This window comes from Pecten maximus, chromosome 16, assembly GCF_902652985.1.
Source record: "Pecten maximus chromosome 16, xPecMax1.1, whole genome shotgun sequence".
Classification (NCBI taxonomy): Eukaryota; Metazoa; Mollusca; class Bivalvia; order Pectinida; family Pectinidae; genus Pecten; species Pecten maximus.
In genome coordinates, this window is record NC_047030.1 from 1,358,643 (window position 1) to 1,371,339 (window position 12,697).

General features: G+C 33.5%; 1 protein-coding gene across 1 annotated transcript; it reads right to left on the reverse strand.

The window, feature by feature from the left end:
* Window positions 1–4,072: 4,072 nt before the first annotated feature.
* LOC117345267 (em-like protein GEA1) lies at window positions 4,073–12,436 on the reverse strand. The gene is made up of 4 exons (XM_033908313.1): window positions 12,332–12,436; window positions 8,834–8,982; window positions 5,511–5,579; window positions 4,073–4,955 (listed from the first exon to the last, which is right to left on the reverse strand). The coding sequence occupies exon 4, from the start codon at window positions 4,924–4,926 to the stop codon at window positions 4,465–4,467; it is 462 nt and encodes a 153-aa protein (XP_033764204.1). The 5' UTR covers window positions 4,927–4,955; window positions 5,511–5,579; window positions 8,834–8,982; window positions 12,332–12,436; the 3' UTR covers window positions 4,073–4,464.
* Window positions 12,437–12,697: the final 261 nt, after the last annotated feature.

Genomic DNA, 12,697 nt, shown 5'->3' on the forward strand with positions numbered 1-12,697 from the left:
TATAAAGTGTTCTCACCATTGACCCACTGTGTGTCTATTTGAAAAAAATGTGTTGTGTGTCCATTTTATTCCAGTTTTAGGTGTCTATTTGTCCGTGTTGACCCACTGTGTGTCTATTTTGAGTATTTACGTATTATGTGGCTATATTTCATTCCAGTTTTAGGTGTCTATTTGTCCATGATGACCCACTGTGTGTCTATTTGGAGAATGTAAGTGTTATGTGGCTATTTCATTCCAGTTTTAGGAGTCTATTTGTCCATGTTGACCCACTGTGTGTCTATTTGGAGAATGTACGTGTTATGTGGCTATTTCATTCCAGTATTAAGTGTCTATTTGTCCATGTTGACCCCCTGTGTGTCTATTTTGAGTATTTACGTATTAAGTGGCTATTTCATTCCAGTTTTAGGAGTCTATTTGTCCATGTTGACCCACTGTGTGTCTATTTGGAGAATGTACGTGTTATGTGGCTATTTCATTCCAGTATTAAGTGTCTATTTGTCAATGTTGACCCACTGTGTGTCTATTTTGAGTATTTACGTATTAAGTGGCTATTTCATTCCAGTTTTAGGTGTCTATTTGTCCATGTTGACCCACTGTGTGTCTATTTGGAGAATGTACGTGTTATGTGGCTATTTCATTCCAGTATTTGTCTATGTTAATTGACTCACTGTGCCTATTCCGGTGTTAGGTGTCTTTTACACACAGGTTTCTGTTTCATATAAGTATTTTAATATAGTCAGAAAAAGGGGATGATCATGATCGCCTCACAAGCATTGATGGTTAATTATTACAGTGATAACAAAATGTATCACAGAAAAAGACTGTGACCAATGTCAATATCACCGTTACATTAATATGTAATTTTTTCTGCGAGACATTTTGTCATCACTGTAATACTGGTGATCTTGGCCAGTCTTTTCTTCTAAATTATATCACCCATTTAATCAATTAAACTTGAACATTTTATAAATGTACTAAAGTTGAATATATTGGTATCTGCTATTATGAAATTCATTTTGAGCAATACGTTGAAAAATTCTGCTCATTAAATTACAAACTAAAATTCCATTTCACAAGATACACCACATACCAGTATGAACAAATAGTAGCATTTCTATAAATGTTCGCTCAAAAGGATAATGAACTGATTATTATAAAAAACAAATCAAATTAAGTCCAACTTTTATTTCATTAAGTTTAATACAATATAACAATTTTCTATCACATGAAAATAATACAAGTAACTCCTAGCATGCCATACAAAACTGATAGGCATACGATGGAACAGAAATAAAAACAGAAAGTACTGGATACAGCTGCATTGACAAATTATATACTAGATTTACTGGATACAGCTGCATTGACAAATTATATACTAGATTTACTCTATCAAACCCTGCCACTTTTAGAACATATTAAGACACAATGATTCATGCAGAATCACCACTATTTTCGCTTATTGCTTTGATGAATTTTCAATCGAAAATAATATTCAAAATACAATTTCGTTGTTTGTGTCAAACAAAGGTTATGTTTTTTCACCTTTCAGAATTATAACCCTTTAATATTTCTTACCTATACAGTAAACATACTTATTTTGGCACATAAATATATTTTAGCACATAACTAAATCTAAACAGATTAGCATAATGAAAAGCTGCTTGCCATAGAAAATAATGAATGGAAATTTAAATTAGCGCAATCATAATTTAGTGGAAAGTTTTCAGCACAAAAATCCCTAAAATAAGATTACCACTAAAATATATGTACATTTACAGTATTCTGTTCAGTAAACCTTAATTATCATTAACGTCAAACACAACAAGATACAAGTAATTATATATAACACCTTCAACAAATAATGTCAAGTAAGCCTGCAAAAAATGTAAGCCTCATTTATTCAAATCTATACAGAAATTAAGTTATCAAAAAATTGGTAATAGAAGATTACAAAGCTCACCTCAACCCCTCAAACCCAGGAATGTAAGTTATAAAACATGATCATCCAAGCAGGGAATGTAGGTGAAATCCAGCATCCCAAACCTAGCATGTGTATCCTGAGATATATTAGCCATGGAATGTGAGAACTCACAAAACTAAAGAATACAGCCCTACTGCACCTGACAAAGATAAGTATTCTAAGCTATACAATACGAAGAAAACACTTACACTTGTACCTACTAAATTCTGTCAATTGATAATAAACACACCCTATGCTTAAGAATCAATACAACTTATCCCTTCTTGTTTCTGTTTTCCCCTCAGATAATCCCCCGGTAGTCACTGCAAACACACCAGACTGTGCAACTAAACCGCCAACCATATAGGCCACTGGACATCAACACAGTACTTTCAAGACGATACTGCTCAACTGTAACGGCCACCTGTTTATACATATACGCCCTCATCTAATTTATTGTAATGTTTGCAATGCACAATATATACCACTTGCAAGTGACATTTCTCTTTTGACTCTGGAGTTCACCACTATATCATGAGTCTCATTCCCCAGGTGGTACAGAGCGGCTAACACCACCCTGATTCATCGAGCGCCACCCACTCGACCTTACACCAGCCTATGCTACCTTGCGCCACTCTACGCCACCCGCAATCCCTATACATAGGGCTGCAGACTTTAACTTTTTCACCTCTGACGAGTTACAATTTAGTAACTAAACCGGTCAGGTCATCTATAGTGGTATATCGGTACCCACACAATCTGTCAGCCAGTGTCCTTTCCATCAGTCATTTATACTATATCAGCCATGTAAGTTTGGTTAATACATCAAAAATATTCAATTTGACTTTATAAAACTTACATTTTTAGCTCAGATCTTAAATGATGATGATATATGGTAGGATGGTTTGTAATAAATATTTCACTATTATTATCTGACATTGCATCATGATAAATGTTTTGTTTTATTCCAACCAAATATGATCCATAATGTCACAGAAAATATTGACAAATTATGAAATAAACAAAGGGTCTATGGGCCTTAACACTCACTCATCTAACCTGTCATTGGAATATAGTTCTGTTTGACAACCTTGATTATTTTTTCTGCTGAAGACTAATCAACTCTGGCATAACAAGTATAAGAGTAATTTAGACTTTTCATAGAACAACAAAAGTTCCCTCTTTTGGGCAAGAGTCTCTATCATAACCTCCACCCAACCCAAGGAATTAGGACCTCCTTTCATATAAAGTTAAATCAACTTCCCTCATGAATCATCTTGGCTAAGTTTAGTCAAATTTAAATCAGTCTATTGTCATACTTGAGAAAATGACAAGTTTTGTCCTAAAATATTCTACAATAATCAGTAAACTTCAACCCCTTCCTGAGGCTAAACAGTAGACTCCAATGACAAAGCTTGAACAGATAAAACCATTAAATACCAGCATTTTTGGAACAGGAGAATTGCAACTGTCCCAGCTATGGAACCCAATTCCTATATTAACTATTATAGTAAACTTGACCAAAGACAGTTTAAAATGTCTCCTTTTCAAAATCTTAGTGTCAACCTGTTTAAGCATACTTATCATACTAAAACAGGTATATACATGTATATACAAATGACATTTACAGTTCATTATAGAAATGAAGCTTTAAAATGTTTCTTCCTTTTGTGTGTAAAAAAAATCCTGACAGACGTTTCATCTATCTAACTGAAAGTAACTATATTGAAAATATACTGCCATATTATAATTTCAACAAGCAGTCCCTTGTATAAAACACTTTTGCGCCAAATTTGTTGTCTGACATCTTATTTCTTGTGATTCAAAGCAGAAATCTTTTTAATTATCAGGTGGTCTGCTCTTCGAGCACATTGACAGTTGGCTTTTGCCATTTTTGCCAGCTGGGTGTTGACTGTTTTTAGATTCGGAACAGTTTTTGTTTCAAGATAAGAGTCAAAATATTGATGCAACTCTCCAACTTCCTTTTGTGTCCAGGAGCACCTTTCAACCTTTTTCTTTGGCCTTTGTCTCTCCTTTTTAAACTCTTTTTCCTCAAAGTCTGCGTCCTCATCTGATGCATCAAAAGTGAATGGGTCGTCTGATACACTGGAATCACATGCTTCCATATCAATATCTGGAACAGCAGCACTGCTGGCCTCCACTACAGCTTGGCCTGAGTCATGTCCCTCCAATTGCAAGACATCTTAAAAGCAAGATAGTATCAATTACCCTAAAAATGATTATATATATATATATATCATACATACATAATTTAGCGTTTGCTTACAACTACTTTGATTAATTAAAACAATCTTTCTCCTGTCCCATCATTTGATCTATCTCCTGTCCTATCATTTGATCTATCTCCTGTCCTTTCTCCTGTCCTATCATTTGATCTATCTCCTGTCCTTTCTCCTGTCCCATCATTTGATCAATCTCCTGTCCTTTCTCCTGTCCCATCATTTGATCTATCTCCTGTCCTTTCTCCTGTCCCATCATTTGATCTATCTCCTGTCCTTTCTCCTGCCCATCATTTGATCTATCTCCTGTCCTTTCTCATGTCCTATCATTTGATCTATCTCCTGTCCTTTCTCATGTCCCATCATTTGATCTATCTCCTGTCCTTTCTCATGTCCTATCATTTGATCTATCTCCTGTCCTTTCTCATGTCCCATCATTTGATCTATCTCCTGTCCTTTCTCCTGTCCCATCATTTGATCTATCTCCTGTCCTTTCTCCTGTCCCATCATTTGATATATCTCCTGTGCTTTCTCCTGTCCCATCTTTTGATCTATCTCCTGTCCTTTCTTCTGTCCCATCATTTGATTAATATCCTGTCCTTTCTCCTGTCCCATCATTTGATCAATCTCTTGTCCTTTCTCCTGTCCCATCATCTGATCTATCTCCTGTGCTTTCTCATGTCCCATCATTTGATCTATCTCTTGTCCTTTCTCCTGTCCCATCATTTGATCTATCTCTTGTCCTTTCTCTTGTCCTAAGAAGTAGAAAAAATGCAGGATCAATTTACATGCATGCAGACTTATCAGCTCATGCTTGCCTGTGTTCCTTGAATGAATACCAAATGATCTGTTTTACTTGTTCTACTTTTGAAATAAAGGTGTGTGAGAATAAAAACTGTTTAACTCCACCCTAACACTGGCTGGAAGATTCTTTTACTGAGAATATTAATTTATGTTATTGATATTTAAATTGGTGGGCAATTTTATCTGCATCAAATGAATGCCTTGTATTAAGTGATTCAACACATCTGTTGCCAGGCTAATAAAGTGGTCAGCTTTCCTTGTTTCATTGTTATTTTACAGATTGATGATGATGTAAAGTACTCATAAATTATGGTCTGATGTTCACCCAAACCAATCTCTATGTTGTCAATTTATGTTGCTGAAGGTAGGTATACAATATTGTAGCAATATGTTATTGGGACCAAGTTTATCAAGCTGCTTTGTCATAGAAGTTTGTACTGATTAATAACTAGTATGTTTAAGATGAATTGAATTGTACAAAATCTTTGTACATAAAAATAAATTACCTATTGCCCAGGTTAAATCTTCTTGAAAACATTTCAATGTTTTGAATCGTTTCTTCTTGGTAAGGATGTCTGTAAATTAAAAAGGAAAATTACAAAAATAAACACATTATATTATATATATAAATTATGTTGTTGTTGAAATAAAATTGCACTTATCTCAATCTAAACGTCTTAACTTATTTAACGTTTCTTTTAAAAAGGAATATATTGAGATATTCCTTGTTTCTTGATGAAAATAATAGATGTATATTTCAGAAAATAGAATGATAGATGCTTAAGATTAACATTTTGTACCTTGATTAGTAATGCTTACCAATGAAAATTAATACAGGAAATTTCAAGAAAATTCGCCATGAGGTGAGCATTTGTGACCCACACAAAATAAATGCCACAAATTTTGATAATTTGATGAAAACAAAATCTTTATTCATTTACATTTTAATGTGACTATAAAACTTGACACAAAATTATCACTTTTGCTCACCAGAGGCTAACTAAATTGAAAATCAAAGACGCATTTCATAAATCTCATATGAAATGGAAAGTCATGAAAAATCCTATACATACAGTAAAACCCAACTTACTTGAACTTGTGGGGACCTGATCAATAGTTTGTTAAATACATGGTATTTGAGTAATTAGAGGTTTGTGGAATATGTACCAACTCGGTCGGGACCAAACAAACTGTTCGAGGAAAGAGGGGTATTCAAGTTAACCGGGTTCAATTAAATAGGGTTTTACTGAACATTAGATTTTCATACAAGTATATGTGTAATAATGGAATATCATGTAAAATTAGGTTCATGTTGTAATAAATACTCAAACATTTTTTTTATCCAGAGACATAAAATGAAAGAACAAAGTCATATTTCAATTACTTTCTTTTTACTTGTTAATATTCAAGAAGACTACATGGAGGATATTTACCAGGTAACCGTTTTGTTTTAAAATTATTTCATGAATATGACATAATATTCTGCCAAATAGAATAGAAGTTACAATAACACAACCAGTGGAGATTTAAGTCGGACATTTTGTTAAGTACACGTACTGTCATGCACCTTCATAAGACAAATGACCAGAGTGTTTGAGATGGTAAAGAATCAACCAACTTATTCAGCTGTACTATAATTCTATGTACACTAGATATAAAAGAATCTATGGCCTTGTAGTCAACAGGAAAAATACATTTCTAGGTTTGTGGTCAACAAGGCAATCTGGATATACCACCACCCAGAACTATAAACTGAGACAAGTTGGGCCGCAGACTCTCGCACATCAAGGACCAAGTGATTAAACAGAGCGTAGCCAAACCAACTACAGTACATTGTACATGTGTGCATAGGATTTCTGGAACTTGTTATAACTTCTATTCTATGGACTTCACCAATGTTAACGCAACCTGAATAAAATGTTCTGAAATATTTTATCATATTAGCAAAATATAGACGCTATTCAATTTTTCTATTTGTTTCATTTTTAACAGACTATAAGATGGAAAAGTATTTGCGTCAAAAAAGAAAGATTCAGTCTTAGTAATCTTTCACATCACATATTCTAATGACATTATGCTTACCAAGACAGTGTCATTTTGAATGGGATTCTCGATATCAATGCAATTCCATTGTATCTGCCATGTTCTGCTATTGCATTAATCAAGTTTTACTTATAAAACATGCATCAAATGTGTATTTCATCTAGAAATCAAGTGTTTGCGGGAAGCTGCAGAACCACTTGCTTTATATCTTTCCTTCATTTGCATTTTCTAGATGATAGTGGGCTAACAAAGATTGGAAAACCATGCAGTAACAAAACAATAACTCTCCCTTCATCTGAAGAGATTATGTCATAACAAAACTTAAACTGAAATACATTAAGTACCAATTCCTTCTTGTCGATACTTTTCAAATATTAATCCATCTTTTCTAAACTCAACACAGTCTGAAATCTTGACAGAAATTCTGAAAATAAAGAAATCATTAAACTTCATTATTGATCTATATAATGTCCTTTCCTGGAACTATTGCAACCGAGAAGGACTATGTGACTGACAGCTGCTTGACATCACTATCCTTCAATATTATTATATATCACATGATCGTCTTGTACCAGTATGCAGTTAATTAATAAACCAAATTATCAATTTTATAATTTTGCGTACTACACATGTGCAATATGACCTATCAGCCCTGTGATTGGCTTCAATTTTTCTTTACTGTGACGTTATGTCTAGGACAGTAACATGACACCTGAAAGACTTCCTCCCTGGGGTCAAAATGGCGGCGTTTTACATTTCATTGATGTATCAAAATTGACGTTACACGAAAATAAAATAGATCTAACATTCTTTTACATTTCATGCAAGATTGATGAAACTCGTCACAAACTTTGCAATTCAGATCAATCCAATATATATTAAATCTGATGAAAATATTATTTTCAATATCAACAACTTCGTAGAAATATAAAGGATACCTAACTAATAACTGTAAACTCTATAAGATATTGTGAAACGTCTCCAATCCTGCCATACATGGAGCAGGACAGAGACTGTTTTGTGTCAGATTAGGGACGGTTCAGTTTGGAGGAGTGAAAAAGGTTGACTTGTCAGAATCCAGATACTAATTAAGGTATAACTGCTCTGATGCAGTTTATATATATATATAACACATGTACAGTCTAAATATGAATGTTTAATACCCAGTATCAACATTATACACAATATAATTTGACAAAGAATTTCAAAAGTATGGTATCCATATACTTAAGCATTGAAGTGTCTTGATATGGTCATTACGTTCAATATAAATAACAGAGCTTTGCAGGCAAACTTCATACTGTTTGCAGGCAAACTTCATACTGCGCACTAGCGCAATATGATATGTTTACCTGCAAAGTTCTGTCATTTATATCGACCGTAATGACCATATCAAGACACTTCAATGCTTATATTTACATTTCCTATCCATGTTGGTAAGTTATACTGATTTCAATTTGATTAAAACTATGATTAATGATTCATTATCAACATCTAAATTCGTTAAACGAAACAGCCATTTTGACGACGAACCATGAACGTTTCTATGCCAAAACTATGACGTCATAATGGTCGCATGCTGGGTGTCGTTTACTGTCTCTTAAACCACACGTCTCCTTGGTTAGTTCATATGGTGGCTTTCAGCCACGCGAATGTAAATATATGTCTATGAATTACTAGACTATATTATTAATAGCTAAATTCCAGTTGTGTGTAAATATGCTGAAATTAAAAACAACAACCATGAACATTGTCATATTAAATTCAATAAGTAACAAAAACTCACTCTGCTTGATCTGAATTTACAAAAACCAGTGCATTGGTTTCTGTTCTCATGAAAACCTTCACAGGCCATTTCACAACCGTGTCCGTCCCCTTCAGTTTGGCCCAAACAATTTCAGCTGCAGATGTTTCTTTTCTACAACTTTGACTCATCTGTTGAATGAAAAAAAGGTTTTGGTCTATTAATGTTCATTTTAGAAGTCCAAAAAACTCAAATGAATATTTTGAACTTAACATTGTTTCAGCATATAATAATACTCCTGGATAGCATAGCTTTTAACATTGCATTCAACAAGGGATTGTCTGAGAAATACAGGTCTAAATAATCATTTTGCCATGAAGCCAAAACAAGTTTGTTGCATTCTACAATATTTATACATTATATAACTATACAATTATGGACTTTTTACTTGGTTAATATGCTGTGATATTGACCAGAAGGAAACATATTGACTGAGGCTGTTTTATTATATAGCAAGTAAAGATTAAAGATGATAAAAGTGAATTTCAAGCTCAACACATACAAATGTACATGTCTCTAAATGTACAGGAGCCTGGAGAGCAAAGCGCAGGGTCATTTTGGAGATTCTACCAGGTTGGTATAAAACCATATTGACTGAATGTGAAACTTGTTTGCAAAAGACAGAAAATGCATTATATCTATCTTGATAAAGCATGAAATTTACAGTGGGGAACTGTGACCTCGCAATGATTATGGCATCATAAATATAATATTAACTCAGTGTTTCTAAAAGTAGAAACATCAGGTTAATATCACAAATTATGAACCTCAAAGTAACCATTTTTAGCCAATGAAAATTGAGGAAAAATGGACCATATCTAATATTATATTCTAAGCACATTTCTATTACGACAGAAAATTCTCATTTAAACCTTCCTAATGCAAAAAGCATATTCTTTAATGTCTACACTAATTTTCCAAATTTTAGCCTTATCACAAGCAGCCCCATTTAATTGGAAATATCAAACAGTAAGCAGATGTCAGATTCAGTTCTGTGCACTTTCTGTCCATTGAAGATAAATAAAAATGATGTGTGTATGTTGTTATCTTATCAAATGTTGTTAATCCGTATTCTTTTTATTCCCCTACTGGTGAAGCCAGAGGGGACTATTAGTTTATCATTACTGTCATTACTCGTCGGTATCGGCCACATGCTTTATACCATGTATTCCTTGAACTATTGACCAGCTCCCCTTGAGTTCTAGTAAGTGGGGTTTTACTCTATATTTTTGAGCAGGTAAAAAATATAACCTGAAATGCAATGATTACCTCCAAGATTATCAACAAACTTATTTAGGATCACTTACTCTTCAGACTTCTTTCTTTTATCCTGTCAATCTATACTTCAAAATATCAAAATTTTCATACAAACAGAAAAAAACACAAGCTTGAAATTCCCCAGCAGAAAAGAAAGTTAGATAGTTCATACCATCAACAAATATCTCCAAAACATCAAAGTCAAAGTCAGAGCAAAAGCAACAAGCTTCTGAAAACTCAAAGTCAGAAAAAAACCCAATGAAACCAGCAGGAACATCACTAACATCAGCCATAATGACCCTTTTTCCTTGCAAATAAAATTATGTTCTAGCTCTGTCTTAATATCAATGTATGAAAATATTCAAATCCATAATATATATGGATTGAAACCAAATTAATGGACAATATAAGTCCAATAATTCAAATAACAGATTACAGGTTAGACTGACATGAAATTTAAACCAAAATCTTAAAAACTAGCTATTGAAATCAGAACTTAACCAAATATCCACCAAAGCATATGCAAGTTATGTCCTATTTTCATAAGCCTCAATTTGAAAATGTGATGTCATTTCCTGTTTGATCCATAATACACTGTGGGGTTAAAAAAAACTACCACAGTGCCACTTCATATATCTCAGCTATAATTCTAGCATAATTGCTTAAAAGAGGTTTTTTTTATGCATTTGTTCACCTGCATGTTCAGAACTTGAAGAAAATCTTACACATTAACTCATTCACCCCTGAAGACACATTTGAACTTTTCCAATTCAAACATTGGAATAGTTCATTATGACACTTCAGGGGTGAATGAGTTAATTACTTTGCAATAATTATTGTTTTTAGATTTGCAGTCACCAGCTGAACCAAACATACAATTTTACTTAATTCAGTCTCAAAAAGCAACTGAGATATATATTGTTCTTGATTATATGTTCATCACACAAAAGTATTACGCAAGGTTAAAAAGTTCAATGTATATTCTTGTGTGTATAAAATTACTTGCTAACTTTCCCTGATTGGGATGGAAACTCCTGTTTTTTACATTCAAGTAAGACAAAAATTATGAACAGTAAAACTTCCAATTGAAAAAAAACAAACAATCAATAGGTCAGAAAGAGCAGCTAAATCTAAGACAAGCTATTCAAAGGAATAAGTTTATTAAAAGGAGGTCTATATGTTATTGTGGCTTGAATTTTTTATAGCATATGCAATCACCCACAGGATATTTTGTCTAAATGCCTTAATATATTGGTTTTTAATGCTTAAACACTAAAGGATTCTTGTGTGTCTAAATGTCTGCCATACTCTTCTGTCCATGTAATGTGTGTCTATATTCTTGGTCTTCAAGACTTAGTCACAAGAATGCAAGATTGAGGAATTCATAAGTCCATCATTCTTGTGTGCCTAAATGTTCATCATACTTGTGAGTCTCTCTTTCCAAGGACCGTGTGTCTATGTTCTTGGTCTTCAAGACTTATTTATATGTCCATCATTCCTGTGAGTCTAATTGTCCATAATTCTTGTGTGTCTAAATGTCCAGGGATTGTGTGTCTACTCTTTATCTTCAAACCTTAATCATAGGAATGCAAGCTTTAAGGTAGAAGAGTGTATATGTCCAATTCAATTTCTTCCGTCTCTTTTTTTCATATAGGCCTGAACATGTAAGTCTATATACTTTATGTACTCACACTTGAATTCTATTCCACATGAAAGAAACAAACTGGTAATCTCTACTGCAACTTCAAGAGATGTTGTTCTAAATCCAAATTTAGGTCTTCCATCTTTCCATGCTGTTATAAGTTTACACTGAATGTTTTGATGCAGAAGCATGGAAAATGCTAACCTTACCGCTGCAAGGTTTGGTATGTAAATTTCAACTATCATCAGTTACTGTAAATCGGTATTCCAGGAAAAAAATAGTCTGGACCATTGTCTAAATACACAGTATAAAAGCAGAGCAATAAGAATAAGAATAAACAGAATGCCTCCAAGTATCACACAGCTGACTATGTCCCCTTCATCCATTTTGAGCAAGACCATAACATGTGTTTACTTTACTAATTTTTAGAATGGAAAATTAGACACACAATGTATATATGTCCAAAAACATTCTAAACTGTGAACAAACATTTCTAAGAATGAATGCACACACATTAAAATAGTTAACAAGTAAAAATCATTTTAAAATTCAAACACTGAAAACTATTGTACAAAACTTACCTTGAGTTCAATATTCAGCTGATCACATCTTTTCCTGAAGACTCCATTTTCTTTGTGTGGCTATTGCAAATACCAAGAGTCTGATGCAACATTGTATGGCTATTGCAAATACCAGTCCAATGTAACAAGCTTTCTGATTGGATGTTCACAAGCTCTCCTTCCACAGCTATAGATGAGTCTGACTGGATGATCTAAAACTATTCTACCAACCATTTTTAGAATACAGTACAAGTCAACCTATGGTAATGTCCAAGTTCTGGACAATTTGATGGACAGATCATGGACATACTACCTTATGTGGCTATGGTTAGAAAAACAAATAGACACATAAAACACATGCCCAAGCATTTTCCTAGATTTTATTGT